This window comes from Carcharhinus amblyrhynchos, chromosome 4 (assembly GCF_965287045.1).
Source record: "Carcharhinus amblyrhynchos chromosome 4, sCarAmb.v2.hapA, whole genome shotgun sequence".
Lineage (NCBI taxonomy): Eukaryota > Metazoa > Chordata > Chondrichthyes > Carcharhiniformes > Carcharhinidae > Carcharhinus > Carcharhinus amblyrhynchos.
In genome coordinates this window covers 66549048-66571993 of record NC_137327.1, presented here as the reverse complement: position 1 = coordinate 66571993, position 22946 = coordinate 66549048, and the positions used below count along the sequence as shown (strand labels likewise).

At 43.8% G+C, this 22946-nt stretch overlaps 1 protein-coding gene across 4 annotated transcripts in view; it reads right to left on the bottom strand.

The window, feature by feature from the left end:
- The window catches only part of LOC145342085 (coiled-coil domain-containing protein 102A-like), a 200961-nt gene that overhangs the window by 50013 nt on the left and 128002 nt on the right, over window positions 1-22946 (bottom strand). For all 4 annotated transcript variants that reach the window (XR_013886506.1, XM_080187294.1, XM_080187295.1 and 1 more), the window contains exons 6-8: window positions 20269-20478; window positions 10361-10531; window positions 7872-7975 (exon numbers count right to left, since the gene is read on the bottom strand). Coding sequence is in view for 3 of the 4 variants with exons in the window: in XM_080187294.1 (XP_080043420.1) it covers window positions 7872-7975; window positions 10361-10531; window positions 20269-20478 (485 nt within the window). In the remaining variant the exon portion in view is untranslated. The remainder of the gene's footprint in view (window positions 1-7871; window positions 7976-10360; window positions 10532-20268; window positions 20479-22946) is intronic.

Genomic DNA, 22946 nt, shown 5'->3' with positions numbered 1-22946 from the left:
ATTGCGGATGTAGTTCCTATTTTCAAGAAAGGGAACAGAGATAGCCCGGGAAATTACCGACCGGTGAGTCTGACCTCAGTGGTTGGTAAGCTGATGGAGAGGCTTCTGAGGGACAAGATTTATGAGCATTTGGAGAGGTTTGACATGATCAGAAATAGTCAGCATGGTTTTGTCAAGGGCAGGTCGTGCCTTACGAGCTTAGTTGAGTTCTTCGAAAATGTGACTGAACACATTGACGAAGGAAGTGCAGTGGATGTGGTGTACATGGACTTCAGCAAGGCGTTTGATAAGGTCCCCCATGCAAGACCTTTTGAGAAGGTGAGAGGGCATGGGATCCAAGGGCCTTTGGCCTTGTGGATCCAGAACTGGCTTGCCTGCAGAAGGCACAGAGTGGTTGTGGATGGGTCTTTTTCGGCATGGAGGTCAGTCACCAGTGGAGTGCCCCAGGGATCTGTTCTAGGACCCTTGCTGTTTGTCATTTTCATAAATGACCTAGATGAGGAAGTGGAGGGATGGGTAAGTAAGTTCGCTGATGACACGAAGGTCGGTGGTGTTGTGGATGGTCTGGAAGGATGTCAAAAGTTGCAGCAGGACATAAATAGGATGCAGGACTGGGCGGAGAAGTGGCAGATGGACTTCAACGCGGATAAATGTGTAGTCATCCATTTTGGCAGAACCAATGGGATGAACAAGTACACTATCAAGGGCAGGAGTCTTAGTAGTGTTGAAGAGCAGAAGGATCTTGGGGTCCGGGTCCACAGGACTCTTAAATTGGCCTCACAGGTGGAGGATGTGGTCAAGAAGGCGTACGGTGTACTGGCCTTCATTAATCGAGGGATTGAGTTTAGGAATCGGGAGGTAATGCTGCAACTTTAAAAGACCCTTGTCAGGCCTCATTTGGAGTACTGTGCGCAGTTCTGGTCGCCTCACTATAGGAAGGACGTAGAAGCTATTGAAAGGGTACAGAGGAGATTTACAAGGATGTTGCCTGGACTGGGAAGCATGCCTTATGAAGTTAGGTTGAGGGAGCTGGGACTCTTCTCCCTGGAGAGACGAAGGTTGAGAGGCGACCTGATAGAAGTTTATAAAATGTTGAGTGGAATAATAAGAACATAATAAGAAATAGGAGCAGGAGTAGGCCATCTAGCCCTTCGAGCCTGCCCCGCCATTCAATAAGATCATGGCTGATCTGTCGTGGCTCAGTTCCACTTTCCCGCCCTCTCCCCATAACCCTTAATCCCCTCTCTTATCAAAAACCCATCAACCCGCTTCTTAAAAATATTTAGCGAGGCAGCCTCCACCACTTCAACGGGCAGAGAATTCCAGAGATTCACCACCCTTTGAGTGAAGAAGTTCCTCCTCAACTCCGTTCTAAACCGCCTCCCCTTTATCTTGAGGTTGTGCCCCCTAGTCCTACTGTCTTTTTTGAGCGGGAAGAGTCTCTCCACCTCTATCCTATCCATCCCATTCATCATCTTATACGTCTCAATGAGATCTCCCCTCATTCTTCTAAACTCTAACGAGTACAAGCCTAGTTTATTCAGCCTCTCCTCATAGCTCAATCCCCTCAACTCCGGTATCAGCCTAGTAAACCTCCTCTGCACTCCCTCCAGGGCCAAAATATCCTTGCGCAGGTGCGGCGCCCAAAACTGCGCACAGTACTCCAGCTGCGGCCTCACCAATGCCCTATACAGCTGCAGGAAGACCTCCCTACTTTTATATTCAATCCCCCTCGCTATGAAGGCCAGATAGGGTGGATTCTCAGAGGCTATTTCCCCGGGTTGAAATGGTCGCTATGAGAGGACACAGATTGAAGGTGCAGGGAGGCAAGTACAGAAGTGATGTTAGGGGTAAGTTTTTCACTCAGAGGGTGGTGAGTGAATGGAATCGGCTGCCGTCAGTGGTGGTGGAGGCGAACTCACTGGGGTCTTTTAAAAGACTTCTGGATGAGTATATGGAATTTAATGGGATTGGGGGTCATAGGTAGGTCTATAGATTGGTAGGTGTTGATGTGATCGGCGCAACTCGTGGGCCGAAGGGCCTGTTTGTGCTGTAGTGTTCTATGTTCTAAGAGTTGTAAAATTACGTGGTCTGTTAAAAAACATAGTTTTTAGCTATGCTTAGAGAGTTAGAAGAGATGCTGGTGCAATTGCAGTACACAGACAGCATAGAACAAGGAACAACACAGCACGGGAAACAGGCCCTTTGGCCCAACGAGCCCGTGCCGCCATTTTAACAATGTGCTTTTCCTCTTCCACCCTTGACCCATGTCTATGCTTATGGCACCCACATTGGAAACCAGATTGAGGGGAGAATAATTTAGGGACAACAGAGTGAAATATTGCATCGCGAGGCTAGGCAGAGGTGCTGCCAAGGCAACAGATTGTTTTGAATTTTAACCGATCAGTTTAAACTAGGCATCTGAATAGCAACAGCCAATCCAATTCGAATCTGATGTTTTGATAACCTGTAAGTGAATCCTACTGTGAGAATTTTGATATGTTATCAGGGGTATAAGAACCATAGCTCTCTGCTCCAGAGAGCCAGACAGCCACTGCCTCTGTCAACCAGCATCTGCCACAGATCACAGCTTGAGTGAGAGTGCGGGTGTGCTGGTTATATTTAGAGACTGACTGGTTATATTTAGAGACTGACTTTTTTTGTTGATAAGTGGGAATTGCATTATCCAAACAGCATTGCATTGCAATAGTGTTTTATTCTATTTAGCAATTTAGTTAACCTGTTTCACTGTTAGTTAGATAAATAAAATGTTACTTGTTGCTTTTTCAGAGGGAGTCTCAGGTAGTTATTTGATTTGACCGCTAAAAGTTGCCTTAGTGCAGATACAATCACTTCTCACACACACTTTAACAATTATGAAGGGAGGTACTTCTCTTTGAATTTTTGAGTGTTAGTTCTCAGACAGGAGAGCAACCTCCCCTTTGTAACAATACAGATGCTGCAAGTCTGACAGACATACAGGTAAACGAGGATCTTTTTGAGAAGGGAGGACATAACAACAGTCCTTTAGAGAGAGGATATTCTTGGGGATCCATCAAATGAGGCCATATGGATAGACCTTAGAAACAAGTAAAGGATGTTCACTCTAAAGGAACTGGATTATGGACCCCCCCACCACCAGGAACTAGAGAAACAGATGTGTTGAGAGATTGCAGATAGTTGTAAGAATATTAGTGGGAGATTTTAATTTCCCCAATATTGACTGGGCCATGTGGAGTGCAAAGGATGTGGACAAGATGCAATTTGTTGAAAGTGTCCAAGAAAACTTCCTAAATAAATAGGTAGAGGGCCTTACTCGGTGGGTGGGGTGGTGGGGGGGGGGGGGGGGGGGGGGGTGGTGGTGTTTGTGTGTCTGGGGGTGTGTGTGTGTAGGTGGGTGTGTGTGCACACACGCATGCATTACTGGACCTCCTGTTAGGAAATGAGGTAGGGCAGGTGACTGAAGTGTCAGTCAGGGGGCACTTTCAATTTGTCCATAATACTTTCAATTTTAAAATAGTTCTGGGAAAAGATACGACAGGTCCACAGGTCCATGGCTTTGTTAGAGGGAGGTCTTGCCTTACGAATCTGGTGGAATTCTTTGAGGAGGTGACAAAAACGGTTGACGATGGGAGAGCTGTTGATGTCATCTATATGGATTTCAGTAAGGTGTTTGACAAAGTCCCTCATGGTAGGCTGGTAGAAAAGGTTAAGGCGCATGGGATACGAGGTCAGGTAGCTAGGTGGATTGAGAACTGGCTGGGCAATAGGAGACAGAGGGTAGTTGTGGAGGGGACCTTTTCGGGCTGGAGGCCAGTGACCAGTGGTGTGCCGCAGGGCTCAGTACTGGGACCTCTCCTCTTTGTAGTATACATAAATGACTTGGAAGAGAGCGTAGGTGGTGTGATCAGCAAGTTTGCAGATGACACCAAGATGGCAGGGTTGGCGGGTACTGAAGTGGAATGTCAGGTGATACAACAGGATATAGATAGGTTGGTGCATTGGGCAGATAGGTGGCAGATGGAATTTAATCCTGACAAATGCGAGGTGATGCATTTTGGAAGGAATAATGCAGAGAGGAGCTACGTGATAAAAGGTAGACCGATTAGGAGTATAGACATACAGAGGGACCTGGGAGTGCAGGTTCACAAATCCATGAAGGTTGCGACACAAGTGGAGAAGGTTGTTAGGAAGGCTTATGGAATGCTAGCCTTTATAGGTAGGGGTATAGAGTATAAAAGCTGCCGTCTAATGCTTCAGTTGTATAGAACGTTGGTTAGACCGCATTTGGAGTACTGCGTCCAGTTCTGGTCACCTCACTACCGGAAGGACGTGGAGGCTCTGGAGAGGGTTCAGAGAAAGTTTACCAGGATGTTGCCTGGCATGGAGGGGCTGGGGTACGAGGAAAGGTTGGAGAAACTGGGACTTTTCTCCTTGGAAAGACGGAGGTTGAGGGGGGACATGACAGCGGTATATAAGATACTGAAGGGAATAGATAGAGTCAATAGTGAGAGACTGCTCCCTAGACTGGGTACAAATACGAGAGGTCATGATTTAAGGGTGAGGGGGGAGAGGTATAATTTGGAAGTGAGAGGAAGGTTCTTTACGCAGAGAGTTGTGGGGGTATGGAACGCGCTACCGAGGAGGGTGGTGGAGGCAGGAACGTTGGACTCATTTAAGGTTCAGTTAGACAGACACATGAGTGAAACGAGGATGGAGGGTTATAGTAGGGGCTATTAAATAAGGTCAGAACCTCGGGGGGCACCGGAAATGCAGACTTGTAAGTGAACGTTTTTGTCTTTTTATTCTGCAGGTGGAGGTCCACCTTGTTGTCAAACGAGGGGCATGCACACGGTGGGTCGTGCGTGGGCTGCTCTTGGAAGTTCCGGGAGTGGCCTAGTACTTCGTGTCGGTGTGTGTGCTTGATCGTGGACCGGTAGACGGGCGCCGCAACAGCTCGGTGACTAGCACTGCTGGCTGTGCAGATACATGGATTTGGGCCTGTGTCTGTGGGAGTTTGTGCATTCTCCCTGTGGTTGCGTGGGTTTCCTCCGGGCGCTCCGGTTTCCTCCCACACCCCAAAGATGTGCTCTTAGGCTGATTGGTTTACTAAATTGACACTATTCTCCCCTGAATCTGGCTAAGTTAGGGGTTCCATTCATAGACACGCAGGGTAGAATAGGTGTAGGGTGATGCAGCGGCGCGGACTCGTTGGGCCGAAGGGCCTGTTTCCCGTGCTGGGTTGTTCTTTGTTATGGTCATAAACTTAAGCAGGGCCAATTTTGGGAGCACTAGGCAGGATCTAGTAGAAGTTGATTGGATCAGTCTGTTTGAAGGGAAAGGAACTTTTAAGGCTTTTAAAAGTATGGCATCAAGAGTGCAAGGTAGCATGTTCCTGTAAGGGTGAAGGGAAAGACCGGCAGTTTAGGGATCCCTGGCTGATGATGGATATTGAGGCTCTGGTCTGGAAAAAGAATGAAGCATACATTAAGTTTAAGCAATCAGGAACAAGTAAATCTCTTGGTGGCTATAAAAAGTGCAAGAGAACATTTAAGAGAGAAATCTGGAGGGCAAAAAAAGGGTATGAGTATGGATCTGGTAGGTAAGATTAAAGAAAATCCTCAGAGTTTCTATAGTTATATTATGAGTAAAAGGGTGGCAAGGGAAGGAATAGGTTCCCTTAAAGATCAGCATGGCCAACTGTGTTTGGAGCCATGCGAGATGGGTGAGACTTTTAATGAATATTTGTTCTTGATTATTAAGGGGGTCGGGGTTATGAGGAAAAGGCAGGATAATGGGGATGAGAAAAACATCAGCCATAATTGAATGGTGCAGCAGACTCAGTGGGCCAAGTGGTCTAATTCTGCTCCTATGTCTTATGGTCCTCAGTGTTTACTGAAGAGAAAATCATGAATGCTAAAAAAAAATGAAAACAAGCGGTGATGTCTTGGGCCATATGCATATTTGGGAGAGATATTTGGAGCTTTAAAGCGCTTTAAGGTGGATAAATCCTATGGGCCTTATCAAGTGGGTGGCATGGTAGCTAGCATTGCTGTCTCATAGCACCAGGGACCTAGATTCAATTCCGGCCTTAGGTCACTGTCTGTGTGGAGTTTGCATGTTCTCCCCAGTGTCTGTGGGGTTGCCTCCAGGTGCTCCGGTTTCCTCCCACAGCCCAAAGATGTGCGGGTTAGGTTGATTAAGGGACAATTTTGCATGGCCAGTATCAGAGGATTAGCACGGTAAATATGTGGGGTTACAGGAATAGGGTCTGGGTGGGATTGTGGTCGGTGCAGACTTGATGGGCTGAATGGCCTCCTCCTGCACTGTAGGGATTCTATGATTCTATGCTCATCCCTGGACTTTGTGGGAGGCTAGGGAAGAAATTGCAGAGGGCCTTGCAGAGATATTTGCTTCATCTCGTTTCACTGGTGAAGTCCGGGACTGGACGGTGGCTAATACTGTTCCATTGTTGAAGAATAGTAGCAAAGACAAGTCAGGGAATTACAGGCTGGTGAGCCTGACATCAGTGGTGGGTAAGTTAGGGCAGCACGGTAGCACAGTAGTTAGCATTGCTGCCTCAAGCACCAGAGGCCTGTGGTCAATTCTGGCCTTGGGTAACTGTCATGTGGAATTTGCACATTCTCCCCGTGTCTGTGTGGGGCTCCTCTAGGTGCTCTGGTTTCCTCCCACAGTCCAAAGTTGCGTTGGTTAGGTTAATTGACTATGCTAAACTGAATAAATACATGGCATTATGAGAATAGGGCATGACTGGGACTGTTGTCGGTGCAGGTTAGATGGGCCAAATGGCATCCTTCTACACTGTAGAGATTCTATGATTCTAAGTTATTGGAGGGATTCGGAGGGACAGAATAGACCAATGTTTGGACAGTGAAGGTCTGATTAGGGACAGTCAGCACAGTTTTGTGTGGGGAAGTCATGTCTGATGAATATTTTTGAGCTTTTCGAAGAGGTAGCCAAGAGGATGGATAAGGGTAGGGAAGTAGATGTTGTCTATATGGACTTTAGCGAGGCTTTTGACAAGGTCCTGCACAACAGGTTAGTCTGAAAGGTCAGGTTGCATGGGATCCAAAGAGAGTTAGAAAATTGGATTCAAAATCACTTCTATTATAGGAAGCAGAGGGAGATTACGTTATAGTTGTACAAGTCATTGGTGAGGCAGTACTTGGAACATGGTGTACAGTTTTGGTCACCCTATTATAGGAAAACATTGATAAATTGGAAAGAGTGCAAACAAGATTTACAAGGATGTTGCCAGGACTAGTGGGCCTGGGTTGTAGGGAGAGGTTGGCCAAGCTAGGACTATATTCCTTGGAATGTAGCAGAACGAGGGTGACTTTACTGAGGAGTATAAAATCATGAGGGGGAGAAATAGAATGAACACGGTCTTTTTTCCTAGGGAAGGGGAATTGAAAACTAGAGGATATAGGTTTAAGGTGAGAAGGAAGAGATTTAAAAGAGGCTTGAGGGACAGCTTCTTCATGCAGAGGATGGTGCATGTATGGAATGAGCTGCCAGAGAAAGTGGCTGAGGCAGGCACAATGGCAATATTTTAAAAACATTTGGATAAGTACATGGATGGGAAAGGATTAGAGAGATATGGGCCAAACATGTGCAGTCGGGATTAGCTGTGAGGACACCAAGATCGGCATGACCTGTTGAGCTGAAGGGCTTGTTTCTATGCTGTATTGCTTCATGACCCTATGAATGTATTACTGTCTTCAGGACAGATTATAAACTCCAGCAGTAACAGTGACCTGGCAGTTATGACTCCTCCACTGTTTAACACCTGAGCTGACCATAACACTCACGATAAAAAAGACAGCTGCGAGTCTGTGTGTTCCACATACCTGGTCTGTAGGTGTTCCAGCTGTACTTGCAGGTTTTCTGACTGTTCTGTCTGCTCATCCAATGATCTCTGCAACCGTCTGGCATGATTGTGAGCTTCATCTAACTGGAAAGCAGAAACAGCCAGAGTCTTTAGCAGGATTCTCGCAACCTGAACATATTTTCACAGCACTGGGCACAAAGAGCATGAACCTCAGATTAGAAATGCCTAACTAAATGCAATGTATAAGGACAGAAATCAAGTGCTCAAAAAAAACAGAAAACAGACAAGAGAATCAGGCCAAACACTCAGTAATTGTTCTGAAAATGCCCGGACTTTCTGGTTTCAAAATTTGGTTTGTTTCCTAAAATATGCGGAGCCATCGCATATCACAGAATCACTTTGCAAAGAAGGCAATTTACGCCATAATAACGTTTTTAACCCTTTGAATTATTCAGATTAATCCAAAACCCTCTATTCTGTTGCCACATCTTGAATTTGTTTCATTTTTGAAATATTCATCTAACTTTGCATATTCTGTGTCACAGTTAATGAAAATCAAAGCACATAACTTCATACTCCAGTTGCTCAGGATGACAAATTCACCCAATGTATGAAGAACTTCACTAACGGTAAGAGTACCCTCCAACTTTCGTTTTGGAAGCAATGATGATGGTAACCATATTATCAAATTGGTGGAACTGTGTGAGAACAATATACAACAGTGCATGTATTAGACACAGCAACAATATGAGAATAATATATGATGTGGCGATGCCGGCGTTGGACTGGGGTAAGCACAATAACAAGTCTCACAACACCTGGTTAAAGTCCAACAGCACTAGCTTTTAGAGTCTCAAGCCCCTTCATCAGGTGAGTAAGGACCTGTGTTCACAAACAGGGCATATAAAGACACAAACTCAATTTACAAGATAATGGTTGAATAGTTGTGAGACTAGTTACTATGTTAGGACACAGGTTTAAGGTGCTGGGAAGCAAGTACAGAGGAGATGTTGGGGTAAGTTTTTCACTCAGAGGGTGGTGAGTGAGTGGAATCGGCTGCCGTCGGTGGTGGTAGAGGCGAACTCACTGGGTTCTTTTAAAAGACTTCTGGATGAGTATATGGAATTTGATGGGATTGGGAATTACAGATAGTTCTATGGCTTGGTAGGTATGGATGTGATCGGCGCAACTTGTAGGCCGAAGGGCCTGTTTGTGCTGTAGTGTTCTATGGTCTAGGTGTGTATTAGACACAGGAACAATGTGAGAGTAATATATGACTGAGTTTACTGAACTAAAAGGTTTGAAGTTGTGACATTAAACGTAGGCAGTTGTGAAATTGACCTGGAAAGGAAATGATTGCACCAGGGTTCATTTAGAGGACACTGGTCAGGATGTTGGCCATCTTGTTGCATTTCAGCTGGAAAAGAGATCTGTTAGGCTAGGACTGTTCTCCTTAGAGCACAGAAAACTAATCCCGTAGAGGTCTGCAAAATTATGAAAGACGTAATTCCTCTTGGTAAAGGGGTCAAAAATCCAGGAGCATAGATTTAAGTTCTGAAGATGAGTTTCAAAGTGTATTTGAGAAAAATCCTTTTCTCCCACAGGGTCCACTTTTAACATTTAAGAAAAACTTGGACGGGTAGGTCCAAGTGCAGGTCAGTAGGACTAGGCAAAAAATGGTTTGGCACAGACAAGAAGGGCCAAAAGGCCTGTTTCTGAGCTGTAATTTTCGATGATTCTTTTCTAGGGTGGAAATCTAAAACTCACTGCATGAAAGACTGGTTGAGGCAGGAAACCTTACAGTAATTAGGAAGCATTTGGGCAATTGAAACGCCACAGCAAAGCTGCGAACCGGGTGCTGGAAAATTTGCCAATGCAGACATGAAGGGCCTCTTTCTGTGCCATAAATCTGATTTCACTGAAACTGGAAAGCTGCATTAGGAAATCACTGCCCCAGGAACTGTTGTAAAACTTGTTGTGTTGCACATAAGCTGATGCCCTCAGTGCTCCTGTTGTTTGGCACTGATTGGAGCCCATGCTTACTTAAGAAGTGTTGTTGAAATAAACCAGGGAACTACAGACCAATGAGTCTCCTGTCAGTGATAGGAAAACTATTGGAGAAATTTCTGAAGGAGAGCATCACATACTTTATAAGGTATCTGGATGAGTACCTGGCACATCATAACACTCAGGGCTACAGGCGATGGCATTAGGTGGGAGTTCAGGTGTTTCTAATATGTCAATGTGGTCTCGATAGGTCAAAGGGCCACTTCTGCGCTATATGATTCGATGACATCTCAAATATAAATGAAAATCAAATCAGCATCAATAAAGGCCAGGAAAATGTCCATGATTTTATAAGGAGGAAGAGATCATCTAAATTAGGAAGGAACATTCTTGGAGAGTGCTGCAGCATTTCCATTTATTCATTGTAGATGCAGAGCAGCAGGTGAGATCCTCAGAGCCATACCCACTCCCTTTATAAACAGACGACACAAAGAGGCATACCTCATCCTCTGCCTGAGCTAGCTCGTTCTTTAACTCTTCCACTCGCAGACGAAGTTTTTTCACTTCAGCTTCATGCTGTTCAACCCTTCTGTTTGAGTGTGCCAGCTCTGCCATTTTGTCCTGGTATTGTTTCTTTAGCTTGGCATGAATGTGTTTAAGATCGGACAACTCCTGCACTCAAAAACAACAAACCACAACACATTAGGAGCTTGGCCACAATTTTGCATGGCTTATAGCTATTCCAATAGTAGTGATTCTGAAAGTGTGGCATGTGAGCCCCTTGTGATTCCATAAGATTCCTCCACAGATCTATGGATTGTTCCAAAATGCCACTCACTGACTCACAACACCAGGGCTGGGGGCAGACCCTAATCCCTGCCACTTGTGTAATGTCAACAAGCAGCTAGCTCCCACCTATAGAGCATCAGTCATCAGTATGAAAAATAACAATGTTGTTTATCATATATTAGCATACCATGAATACTCAATAGCGTGAAACATTTTGAATAAAATCCAACCCTCAGAATAAAATCAGGAATCTGTTTTAAATTTGTTTAAAGGTGGCATACACCAGTCACTTCTGTGCAATTGTGTGGAAGATTGTTCATGCTGAAGTCTGTGACAAAAGAGTAGTGGATTTGGAAAGGATGGTTTCGGATGCCTCGAGGTGTTGGAGAATTGAGGGTGGTGTCCAGATGTAGGGAAGCACAAATTGTTCTGGGGGGCTGGTGGTCCTATAAAGGAAGGCCTGGTGGCTCCAGACAGGCTTGGCAAGGTACATGATGGCTTTCAAGGGTGTTGGTGCTATCAAAGTTGGGGTCCTGAGAGTCAAACTGAGGGTGCAGATTGGCATCCTCAAAAGAAATAAGATTGAAAGGGTTGAAAGAAAAGAAATAAGGTGTTCCAATCAAACAAAAAAACCCTCGCCATAGACAAAACCCTTTCCATAGGTTTAACACAGCAAAGCTCATGTGACACTTAAACTGAGCCCTTCGGACTAGAGAACTGAAAACTCATAGTCTTGTAAGTTCGAGCAGTCCTATTGATATACCCAGAGTGAAGGAAATCTCGAAGTTGAGAAGCTGCAGGCGAGTCCACAGCCTAGGCATGGGTGGAAACTAAGATAGTGCCCGATCTTTTTTAACACTTCACCTGTGTGGATAAGTTTTACTCAGGTAGAGCAGGGGAGTAGGTAAAGAACTTAAAATATTGAGAGATACAGGAGCTCATTTGTTTCTAATAGTAAAAGATGAAAATATTTGCACTCCTTCTGAAATATTGCCCGAGACTGCCAATATGTGGAATAAATGGGATTTCCCTATGTAAGATAAGCCTAGAGAGTCCAATCCAGTCTGGAAAGTGATAATGGGGGTGATGGAAAACCTGGCTATTCCAGGAATACAGTTTATTCAGGAAAATGATATAACTAGGGCACAGGTGGGAATGATGCCCATTGTGGTGGAAAAGCCAGAAGAAAACCAGGGAACCAAGGAGTTAAAAGAAAAATGCCCTGGAATATTTCCAGATTGTGCGATGACAAGATTGCACAGTCATAAGTTAAAACGGGAAAGGAAAACAAGAAAGACATACGAAGGAGTTGAGGTCCAGTTAGCTGACACTCTGTTTGATGAGATAATAAAAGAAAAGCCTAAGCAGGTAGTTTAGTTCTGAAAGATTAATCGAGTTACAACAGAAAGATGAGACAATAAAGGCTAAACGGAAAAAGAATCAGCGTATTCCAGAATGCAGGATAAAATCTTAAACGATAAAATCTTAAGGAAGAAATTGAGACCTTGGCAGATTAGTGCAGATGAGACAAAAAGAGAAAATGCTGGAAAATCTCAGTAGGTTTGGCAGCATTTGTAAGGAGAGAAAAGGGCTGACATTTCAAGTCCAGGTGACTCTTTGTCAAAGCTGCACCAGTAGTGCAGATGAGAAACGGATAGAGGTTCAACAGATTGTGTTGCTGATAGAATACAGCAAGTATTGTGGATAGCACACGAATTACCTGTAGGAGGTCATCCAAGAATGAGGAAGACTCAGCCTAAGATACTATTATTGGCCTGGATTACATAAAGAAGTGGTTGAATCTTGCTGTATCTGTCATACATGTCAGATGGTAGAAGAGCCACAGGCAGTGATAAAACCAGTGCCCTTGATGCCAATTCCCATATTTGAAGAACATTTTATGTGGGTTATAATTGGTTGTGTAGGTCCCCTTCCTAAAACCAAAAATGGGAACCATATTTGCTAACTATAATGGATGTATCTAGCAGACTTCCAGAGGCAATCACAGAATGTCAAGGCAAAATAGGTTGTGGAGGAATTGCTTTCTTTATTTACTCGTTATGGATTACCCTGGGATATTCAATCAGACCAAGGGTCCAATTTTACTACCAAATTGGACCAACAGGTGGTCGTGGATAGTTCAGTCATCAGATGTTTTAGCTCAAGTGCATACCATCTTGAATCCCAGGGAGCACTGGAAAGGTGTCATCAGACCCTGCTGAGGACTTACTGCTAGGATTACACAACTGATTGGGATAAAGGTATCCCCTTTATATTATTTGCTATTAGAAATGCTCCAAATGAATCAACTCAGTTTACTCCGTTTGAGTTGATATTCATTCATTAAGTAAGAGGTCCTTTACAATTTGTGAAAGAAAAGTTGGTGGCTTCGAAGTCAGATCTCACAGTTAGATTATGTATCTGAGGTGAGAGAAAGACTAAACAGAATGGATGAATTAACTAGACAACATTTGAAGGTGGCCCGGCATCTAATGAAACTCAACGATTTTGCATAGATTATCAGAAGGTCAATGCTGTGACTAAATCTGATTCATATCAATTCCAAGACTGGATAATTGTGTGGAAAAAATCGGACAAGTTACTTATATCACAAAGTTGGACTTCCTTTGGTTGTTGGCAAGTACCTTTGTCAGAGAGAGCAAAAGAAGTTTCTGCCTTTGTAACCCCAAATGGGGCTACGTCAATTCTAAAGTAATGTCCTTTGTGATGAAAAACATTCCAGCTACTTTTCAGAGGGTTAGGAACAGAGTTGTTGCAGGATAATTCATTGTACTGTCTGCATAGATAACTTAGAGATCTTTCATCATTCATAGGAATCAAAGAAACTCTACAGTACAGAAAGAGGCCATTCAGCCTATCAAGTCTGCACCAACCACAATCCCACCCAGGCCCTACCCCTATATCCGTACATATTGTTTCCACTAATCCTCTAATCTATGTATCTACGGTCAACTTAGCATGGCCAATCAACCTAACCTGCGCATCTTTGCACATCTTGAACATGAACATAATTCATGTAAAGGTCACATGGAACGTATGGCAGAGCTCTTCAAGAGACTATGAAAGGCAAAGTTGGTCATAAACTTGGCAAAAACAGAACTTATGAAGGCAAAAGTGACATTCTTAGGACACAACATCGGATAAGGACAGATGACACAGAGAAACGTGAAGATGAAGGCCATTGAGAGATTTCTAAGACCGTCATCGAAGAAGGAAATGCTACGATTTTTGGAATTGAGCGGATTCTACAGAAAATTCATACCAAACTTTAGTAGCGTAATGGCACCGTTGACAGACTTGTTAAAAAAGAACATGAAATTTCGGTGACAACAATGCCAGGAGGCATTTGAGAATTTGAAAGCAGTGTCAACCACAGCACCTGTTTTAGCCACATCAAACCTTTTGAAATCCTTTAAAGTTGCCATCGATGGCAGTGATGTAAGTGTTGGAACTGTGTTACAGGAGGATAATTGTGGAATTGAAAGGCCAATCAGTTATTTTTCAAAAAAAAACTCAATATCCACCGAACAAAGTACAATACTAATGAAAAGCAGCCTTACAAACAATACATCAGAAATGATTGTGCAAACCAATCGCAATCCTTTGACATTTCTGGAAAGATTCAAGGACAAGAACACCAGATGTTTAAATGGAGTCTTATGTCATAAGCATTTAATTTACAGATTGTGCATGTTGTGATGTTATGAAAATGATATTACGGATGCTTTATTGCAAGTTTAAAAGAGAAAAAAATACATTTTTTCATGATGGTTCATGTTTTTCTTGAGAGGAGGTGTTGTGAAGTTAGTGTTTGTAAAATAATTTTAAAAATTATAAAATGCTAAGAGTTGTAAAATTTCATGATTCTGTTTAAAAAAAGGTGTTTTTAAAAGATGCAGCTGCAAAATGCAGTACACAGAGAGCACAGAGTGAAACACTGTATTGTGGGGCTAGACAGCAGTGCTACCAAGTTTGTTTTTGAATTTAACCACTTTAAACTAGGCAGTTGAATGACAGGAGCCTATCAGATTTGAATCTGACATTTTGGTAAGCTGTAAAGTAATCCTATTGTGGGGACATGTCATGTCATCAGGGGTATAAAAGACGGGAACAGTGTATAAACGGTAAAAGAATGCCTGCAACCTGCCGAGTAACAGCTTAGTTCAGCTCTGAGAGAGACTTGCTGAATTTCTCATAGCTATATTTATGACTTAAAAGAGAGCTTCATCTCAATTGTAAAGGTACCAACAGAAGTTAGTGAAGACAGAAAAAATCAGCCAAGAAGAAGAAAATTATTTTATAGATCTGTATAAGATCACCCCTCAGCCTCCAATGCTCCACAGAAAAAAGGCCAGCCTTTCATTATAACTCAAACTATCATGTCCCGGTAATTTCCTCCCTTCCCTCTTATATATATATATATATATATATGGATATATCCCATCAGGCCCTGGGGACTTGTCTATCTTAATGTTTCTCAAGGACCCCAATACCTCCCTCTTTTTGATCTCAACATGACTCAAACTATTTGTACATCCTTTCCCTGACTCATCATCTATTAAGTCCTTCTTTTTGGTGAATATTGACACAAAGTACTCATTTAATACCTTGACCATTTCCTCTGGTTCCATACATCAATTCCCTTTTCTGCACTCTCTCCAATTTAGGAACATTTTTCCTATGAAGGCGACCAAAACCGAACACAAAACTTCAGCTGCAGCCTCACCAATGTCCTGTACAACTACAACATAACTTCCCAACTTCTATACTCAATGCCCTGATTGATGAAGGCGAGCATGCCAAAAGTCTTCTTCACTGCCCGATCTACCTGTGACTCCACCTTTGGAGAACCATGCACCTGAACTCCAAGGTATCTGTGTTCCACAATACTCCCTAAGATCTTACCATTCACTGTGAAAGTCCTACCTTGAGTTGACTTTTCAAAATGCAACTGCTCACACTTATCCGTAATGAACTTCATTTGCCATTTCTAGGCCCACTTCCCCAACTGATTGAGATCCTGCTGCAATTTTTGCTAACTTTCCTCACTGTTAATGATACCACCTATTTCACTGTCATCTGCAAACTTACTGATCATGCTATCCTTTCTGTCACCCAAGGATTTGTTTGCCCTAACTTTTTCTCACAAGTACATATACGTTGATACATTATGTTTACCCTAAATATATCGTGCAGTAAATAGTTGAGGCCCTAGAATTGATCTTTGTGGAACTAGAAATGGCCTATTTATTGCTATTTGCATTCCTGCCTGTCAATCAATCCTCTATTCATATTTAAAATCAATGTTCACACTCAAGTACAGTGTGAGTGCTGTGTCCCTGTCAAATCACTTACAAATGATCCCAATTAAATAATGTACTCGGCCTGTGGCACAAAACTGCAATGTGCTTCTTCCTCTGCACTAATCTCCATCTCGAATTTGAGTGAGACTACTCCCAAGCTGCAAATTTACAAATTTATAGCATCTTTAATGCTGTCTTTGTTGAATGGAAAGAACAAAACTCTAGGCAGAATCAAACACAGATGAAATAACTGCTTTAGGCCCCTGAATCATACCTATACACTCAGTGACTGTTATTACTTCCCATCTCACAGGACCTGGTGGGAAACAAATGAGGATGGAAAATGGTGGCTCTTATCTCGTCTTTCCCCCAAAACACAACAGACTTTCTTGTCTAAGTGGAGACAGTCAGTGAACAGATTGTATGCAGCGAGTGCCAATTGGACAAAGTCAAAATTCTTAAAGCAGGTTTTTGAAGAAGGCATCGATCAAAGCTGTGGAGAGGTAGGTGTTGCCTGAAAGGTTGACAGTCTTAATAAGGTAATGTGCCAATGTCTGCACAGTGAAGCAGAGTGAGGCCCAGGTCACAGACACAAAAACACTAGACCAACAGTGGAACAGCAGTGTGTGGGCTTTTCATACTGCATAATTGAAGGACAAAATATCAAGAGGGCATTACATTGTGTACAGAGTTCTTCTTCAAACTCGGATGCGTCACTAAACTGCCAGAAAGCCAGCCAAAACAAGCTTTTAGGTTCAATTTACGTGAAGGTGAGCTAGAATTTACTGCTTTTGTTGGCAGGATCAAGGTTCACATGCTGCTGCTTGTGATAAGTTACTTCCATTAACTGTGTACTTGTACACTGTACATGGGCTGGGGGGGGTATGCCGGCTTTCTGAGTGCCAGGCCGGGGGATTGGGGCCTCGTATCCTTTTTAGCCACGGTAGAGGTACCAAAGGATTGGAGAGTAGCTAACATTGCTCCTCTGTTTTGAGAAGGGCAGAAGAGACAATCTGGCAAATTAGAGGCCTGTGAGCCTTACATCAGTAGTGGGGAAATTATTGGAGATAATTCTTAGGGACAGGATGTACTCACATCTGGAAGAGAATTGCGATAGGCAGCGTGGTTTTGTGAAGAGGAAGCCATGTCTCACAAACTTGATTGAGTGTCTGGGTGTGCATCAATTATAAAAGGATTCATGTTATAAGAAAGTAGTTTTGGTAGATGTTGTCAGTGGCAACTGCCTGTCGTATTCCTTGACTGGAGTAATAGCAATCAGCAGCATTAACTGAGCAGTGAATGAGGAGAAAATCAGATTGATGATGTCAGAATAAAGCACAGCATAATCAGGTGGAGCAGAATCACAGATTGTTTTGCTGCTCTCATCCTGAAACCACCATTATAAACTGGAAATGTTCTTTTACAAGTTATTGTTCATCTCCCAAGCTTTGGCCTCTTTCTGCTGTAGTCTTTGTACCACTTGCTCTCATCTGAATTTCTCATTGCATCAAAATCTCTTCCTCCAACATCACCTATAGCCAGGCAACAGCTAAAGAGATATTATTCAAGCATGTCAGAGCCTTGTATATCATTGCTGTGGGGAAAAAAATCAAGCTCTGAAATCTATATAGTGTGTAGCCAAACAGGCCATCTAAAATGGAGTTTTGTAAAGCACTCTGGGACAACTGGGCAAGAACATAAGAACATAAGAAATAGGAGCAGGAGTAGGCCATCTAGCCCTTCGAGCCTGCCCCGCCATTCAATAAGATCATGGCTGATCTGTCGTGGCTCAGTTCCACATTCCCGCCCTCTCCCCATAACCCTTAATCCCCTCGCTTATCAAAAACCCATCAACCCGCGTCTTAAAAATAGTTAGCGAGGTAGCCTCCACCACTTCAACGGGCAGAGAATTCCAGAGATTCACCACCCTTTGAGCGAAGAAGTTCTTCCTCAACTCCGTTCTAAACCGCCCCCCCTTTAGCTTGAGACTGTGCCCCCTAGTCTTACTGTCCTTTCTGAGTGGGAAGAGTCTCTCCACCTCTATCCTATCCATCCCATTCATCATCTTATATGTCTCAATGAGATCTCCCCTCATTCTTCTAAACTCTAACGAGTACAAGCCTAGTTTACATAGAACATAGAACATAGAACACTACAGCACAAACAGGCCCTTCGGCCCACAAGTTGCGCCGATCACATCATCACCTACCAACCTACAGACCTATCTATAACCCTCAATCTCATTAAACCCCATATACTCATCCAGGAGTCTTTTAAAAGACCCCAGCGAGTTCGCCTCCACCACCACTGACGGCAGCCGATTCCATTCACTCACCACCCTCTGAGTGAAAAACTTACCCCTAACATCACTTCTGAACCTCCCTCCCCGCACCTTAAATCTGTGTCCTCTCGTAGCGACCATTTCAACCCGGGGAAATAGCCTCTGAGAGTCCACCCTATCCATTCCTCTCAACATTTTGTAAGCTTCTATCAGGTCGCCTCTCAACCTTCGTCTCTCCAGGGAAAAGAGTCCCAGCTCCCTCAACCTAACTTCATAAGGCATGCCTCCCAGTCCAGGCAACATCCTTGTAAATCTCCTCTGTACCCTTTCAATAGCTTCTACATCTTTCCTATAGTGAGGCGACCAGAACTGCACACAATACTCTAAATGAGGCCTGACAAGGGTCTTATAAAGTTCCAGCATTACCTCCCGACTCCTAAACTCAATCCCTCGATTAATGAAGGCCAGTACACCATACGCCTTCTTGACCTTCTTGTTTATTCAGCCTCTCCTCATAGCTCAACCCCCTCAACTCCGGCATCAGCCTAGTAAACCTCCTCTGCACTCCCTCCAAGGCCAAAATATCCTTGTGTAAGTACGGCACCCAAAACTGCACACAGTACTCCAGCTGCGGCCTCACCAATGCCCTGTACAGCTGCAGCAAGACCTCCCTACTTTTATATTCAATCCCCCTCGCTATGAAGGCCAGCATCCCATTTGCCTTCCTGACCACCTGCTGCACCTGCAAGCTGGGTTTTTGCGACTCATGCACAAGGACCCCGAGGTCCCTCTGCACCGTCGCCTGCTGCAGTTTTTCGCCACGTAAGTAATAATTCTTCCTACCATTATTCCTACCAAAGTGGACCACCTCGCACTTGCCCACATTAAATTCCATTTGCCAGTTCCTGGCCCATTCGCCCAGCCTATCTAGATCCTTCTGTAGACTCTCCACACCCTCCGCGCAATTTGCCGTTCCACCAATCTTGGTGTCATCAGCAAATTTCGACACCATACACTCGGTTCCCTCCTCCAGATCATCTATATAAATGGTAAATAGCTGAGGCCCCAGCACCGACCCCTGGGGCACTCCACTAGTCACCAACCGCCAATCCGAATAGCACCCTTTGACCCCCACTCTCTGCCTCCTATTTGACAACCAATCCTCTATCCATGCTAACACCCTACCCCCAACTCCATGTCCCCTGACCTTCTGCAATAACCTCTTGTGAGGTACCTTGTCGAACGCCTTCTGGAAACTAAACTGACAGGCTGCAGTTTAAAGACAGACAAACAGGCTGCAACCCTGATGAGTGAATACACAGGATATGGGCCATCTCCAGGATGAAAGAGACTTTCTGGTCACACTGGGTTGTGTGCCAGACGTAAAGGCACCGTGAATCCTTATTTAGGAGGAAGGTATGTGACCTATGTGCCTACAACACCTACAGGCATGGCCGCTGGGGACACACCCAGAGATCGGTGTGGTAGCACCTGATTGGACTCTTATTGATCAGGGTGATCAAGTCCTGATTGGCAATGGCCAAAAAAGGGGCATGAAACCAAACGGGGTATAAAAGGATGCTGCACAACCAGGAATCTCTCTCTCTGTCCCCACGATCAAGCTACAACAATGGTGAACATCGCCAGCAAGAGGAGAGCCACCACACCCGAGAAGGAAGAAAGAAAGACTGCAGCCAGAATGCCAGACCAGAGCAAAGGACCAAACTACACAGACAACTACCAAGACCAGCACACAGATAAAGGCCAATATCTGTTTGGGTATTTGTCAGTCACACAAAGTTAAGTCAAGGTCTTGTATTGTACTTGAATTCTAGCATTTTCTGTAAGATAACTTACTGTTGGTCGGGTGGGTGATTATTGATTGTGTGGGTTTAAATAAATATTGTTTGTACTAATAAGACGTCTACTCAAAGTTATTTGTCCACCGTATAAGGGTTAAAACAGGCTGATTTTACAACAAGTGATAGCCACAATCCAATAAATCATTTATTTACCTTATTCTTCTCAAACAGTTCAGTCTGAATAGTTTTCAGGTCAGTGTCCAGGGCACTCGATGCTTGCTTCCTCTTTTTGGCTAACACTTCTACCAGATCCTCAATCTGTGCCCTCTGTTTTTTATTCTCTCTTTCCAGGTTTAGCTTCTCAGTCTCCAGCCGCTCCCTTTTGCCCCACTCAGCTGTGTTCTCTGCCTGGAGTCGTTCCATCTGTGCACACGTATTAAAGGCATCATAATCCATTTGTTATGTCTTCTAAATTACAAAAGTGGCTGCAGTTTTAAATAATTACATTGACTGGGAAGTGCTGTGCAAAGTGCTGGGAAGAGTTTGTTAAAGACACTGGGCAGAATTTTCCATTCCCAGCAGTGGTGGCTTTTGTGCTGGGCGGGAGCAGAAAATTCAGCGTAAAGCCAAAAGTCAGACTCGCACCAGCAGGCAGAATGAGTCCAAATTTTTGCCTCACCACTTCAATGGTGGGATGATGGTCGGCCAGCTTTCCTGCTGTTACGACGTAGATGTTGATCCCCTTTTGGGAAGCCACGTCAAATCTCCCAAAGAGGAATACCTTGCTTCATAATCTGCTAAAAGTGTTTGGGAAGGTGTGAACAGTTCTTCAGTAACGTTTGGTGAGGGACTGGAATGCCCTGCCAGCTGCAGTTGTAAATGCGCCTAGTTTGGGGGCGTTTAAGAGATCTGTGGATAGGTTTATGGACGAAATGGGATTGGTTTAGATTAGTGGGTTAGTGTTGTTTTTTTTTAAAAGCTGGTCGGCGCAACACCGTGGGCCGAAGGGCCTGTTCTGCGCTGTAATGTTCTATGTTCTATGTTTAGAGGTTAAGCGACAGAAATACCTGAAACTCACTTCAAGTGAGCAAGTAACAATTTATTTATTTATCTAACAGATAAATAAACAAATACCATAATGACAAAATTAGGATTCTACTGGAATGCTGTTCAAATAAATACAATATCCATTCATTAACAAAAATAAACAGAATTTAGTCATTCTCAAAAAATAGAGAGTCAGGTTTTATGGCTTTTGGAAAACTTTTGGAATATTTCTGTTGATTCCGCTGTCTGTAAGCTCTTTCTGATTTGGTGCCCTTTGTTAGATAGATAGATAGATGGTGAGTTCTCTTCAGAGAAATTTGAAGCTTTCCCTCTCTGGGCTCTGAGAGATGGCAGTCCTTCAGTTGAACTGCTGGCAGGCAGTTGATCTCCCGTTTTTAACTGTGATGACCTATCAATTTTACTACAAGAAGATTGGTCTGATATTGTCAACAACAAATTCAAATTTGATGGGTTCCTGGTAGCTGACTGCCTTCTTTAAACTGATTGGCTAAATTCAAAAGCCTACAAAGCCTGATGTTTGGTCTTTGCTATGAATGTTGCAATTTGTGTAGCCCTGTATGCACCAACATTCTAAACCTCCAAGCACCAACACAAAACCAGCTTTTAAAGGGACCATACTTCACAAACTCAACTTTGCGACAATGCACATTGATATCAGGGATGCTGATGCGCTTGTTATGAATACTGAAAATCCAAGAAGGAGAGCTTAGCAACATGGGTCAAGTGTTAAAGAGATTTTTTTTAGAGGAAGGATTGTGTCTGAAATGTAGCAAATGTATTTTCCAGGCACTGTGAAAAATATCTGGATCACAAAACTTCAGTAGAGTTTATCCCTCTGGAGGAAAACGTTTGAGTTATTAAGGAAGCTCAAAATCCCAGAAGTGTGTCAGATTCAGGTCATTTCTAAACATGGTAAATTATTTTAGGAAATTTGTGTCAAAATTTTCAACAGTATTGGCACCAGTGTATGTGCTATTTCACAAAGAGACTAAATGGAAATGGGATACAGCACAAAAGAAAGCTTTCAAGAATATTAAAGTACTGCTTCAATCACCTAATCTGCTGGTTCATTTTGATCCAGACAGGGAACTCATTCTATCATATGATATTTCATGTTACGGTGTTGGGGCAGCACTCTCTGATAGAGGATGGGTCAGGAAAACCCATTGGTTTTGCATCACGTACGCTGACAGCAGCTGAGAAGGGATATTCACAGCTAGACAAGGGAGGTCTAGCTATTGTCTTTACTGTGAAATGATTTCATCAGTACCTTTGAGTCTCCCCTCAATCTGGCTTCCAATGTGGAGTGCCATAAGCGTAGACAAGGTTCATGGATGGAAGAGGGAACTCACAATGTTAAAATGGCAGCGCGGGCTTGTTGGGCCGAAGGGCCTGTTTCCCGTGCTGTGTTGTTCTTTGTTTGTTATGGCTGTTCATTCATTATTTGTACTGACCACACGTCACTAAGCCTTTTACATAAGAACATAAGAAATAGGAGCAGGAGTAGGCCATCTAGCCCTTCGAGCCTGCCCCGCCATTCAATAAGATCATGGCTGATCTGTCGTGGCTCAGTTCCACATTCCCGCCCTCTCCCCATAACCCTTAATCCCCTCGCTTATCAAAAACCCATCAACCCGCGTCTTAAAAATATTTAGCGAGGCAGCCTCCACCACTTCAACGGGCAGAGAATTCCAGAGATACACCACCCTTTGAGTGAAGAAGTTCCTCCTCAACTCCGTTCTAAACCGCCCCCCCTTTATCTTGAGGCTGTGCCCCCTAGTCCTGCTGTCCTTTCTGAGCGGGAAGAGTCTCTCCACCTCTAT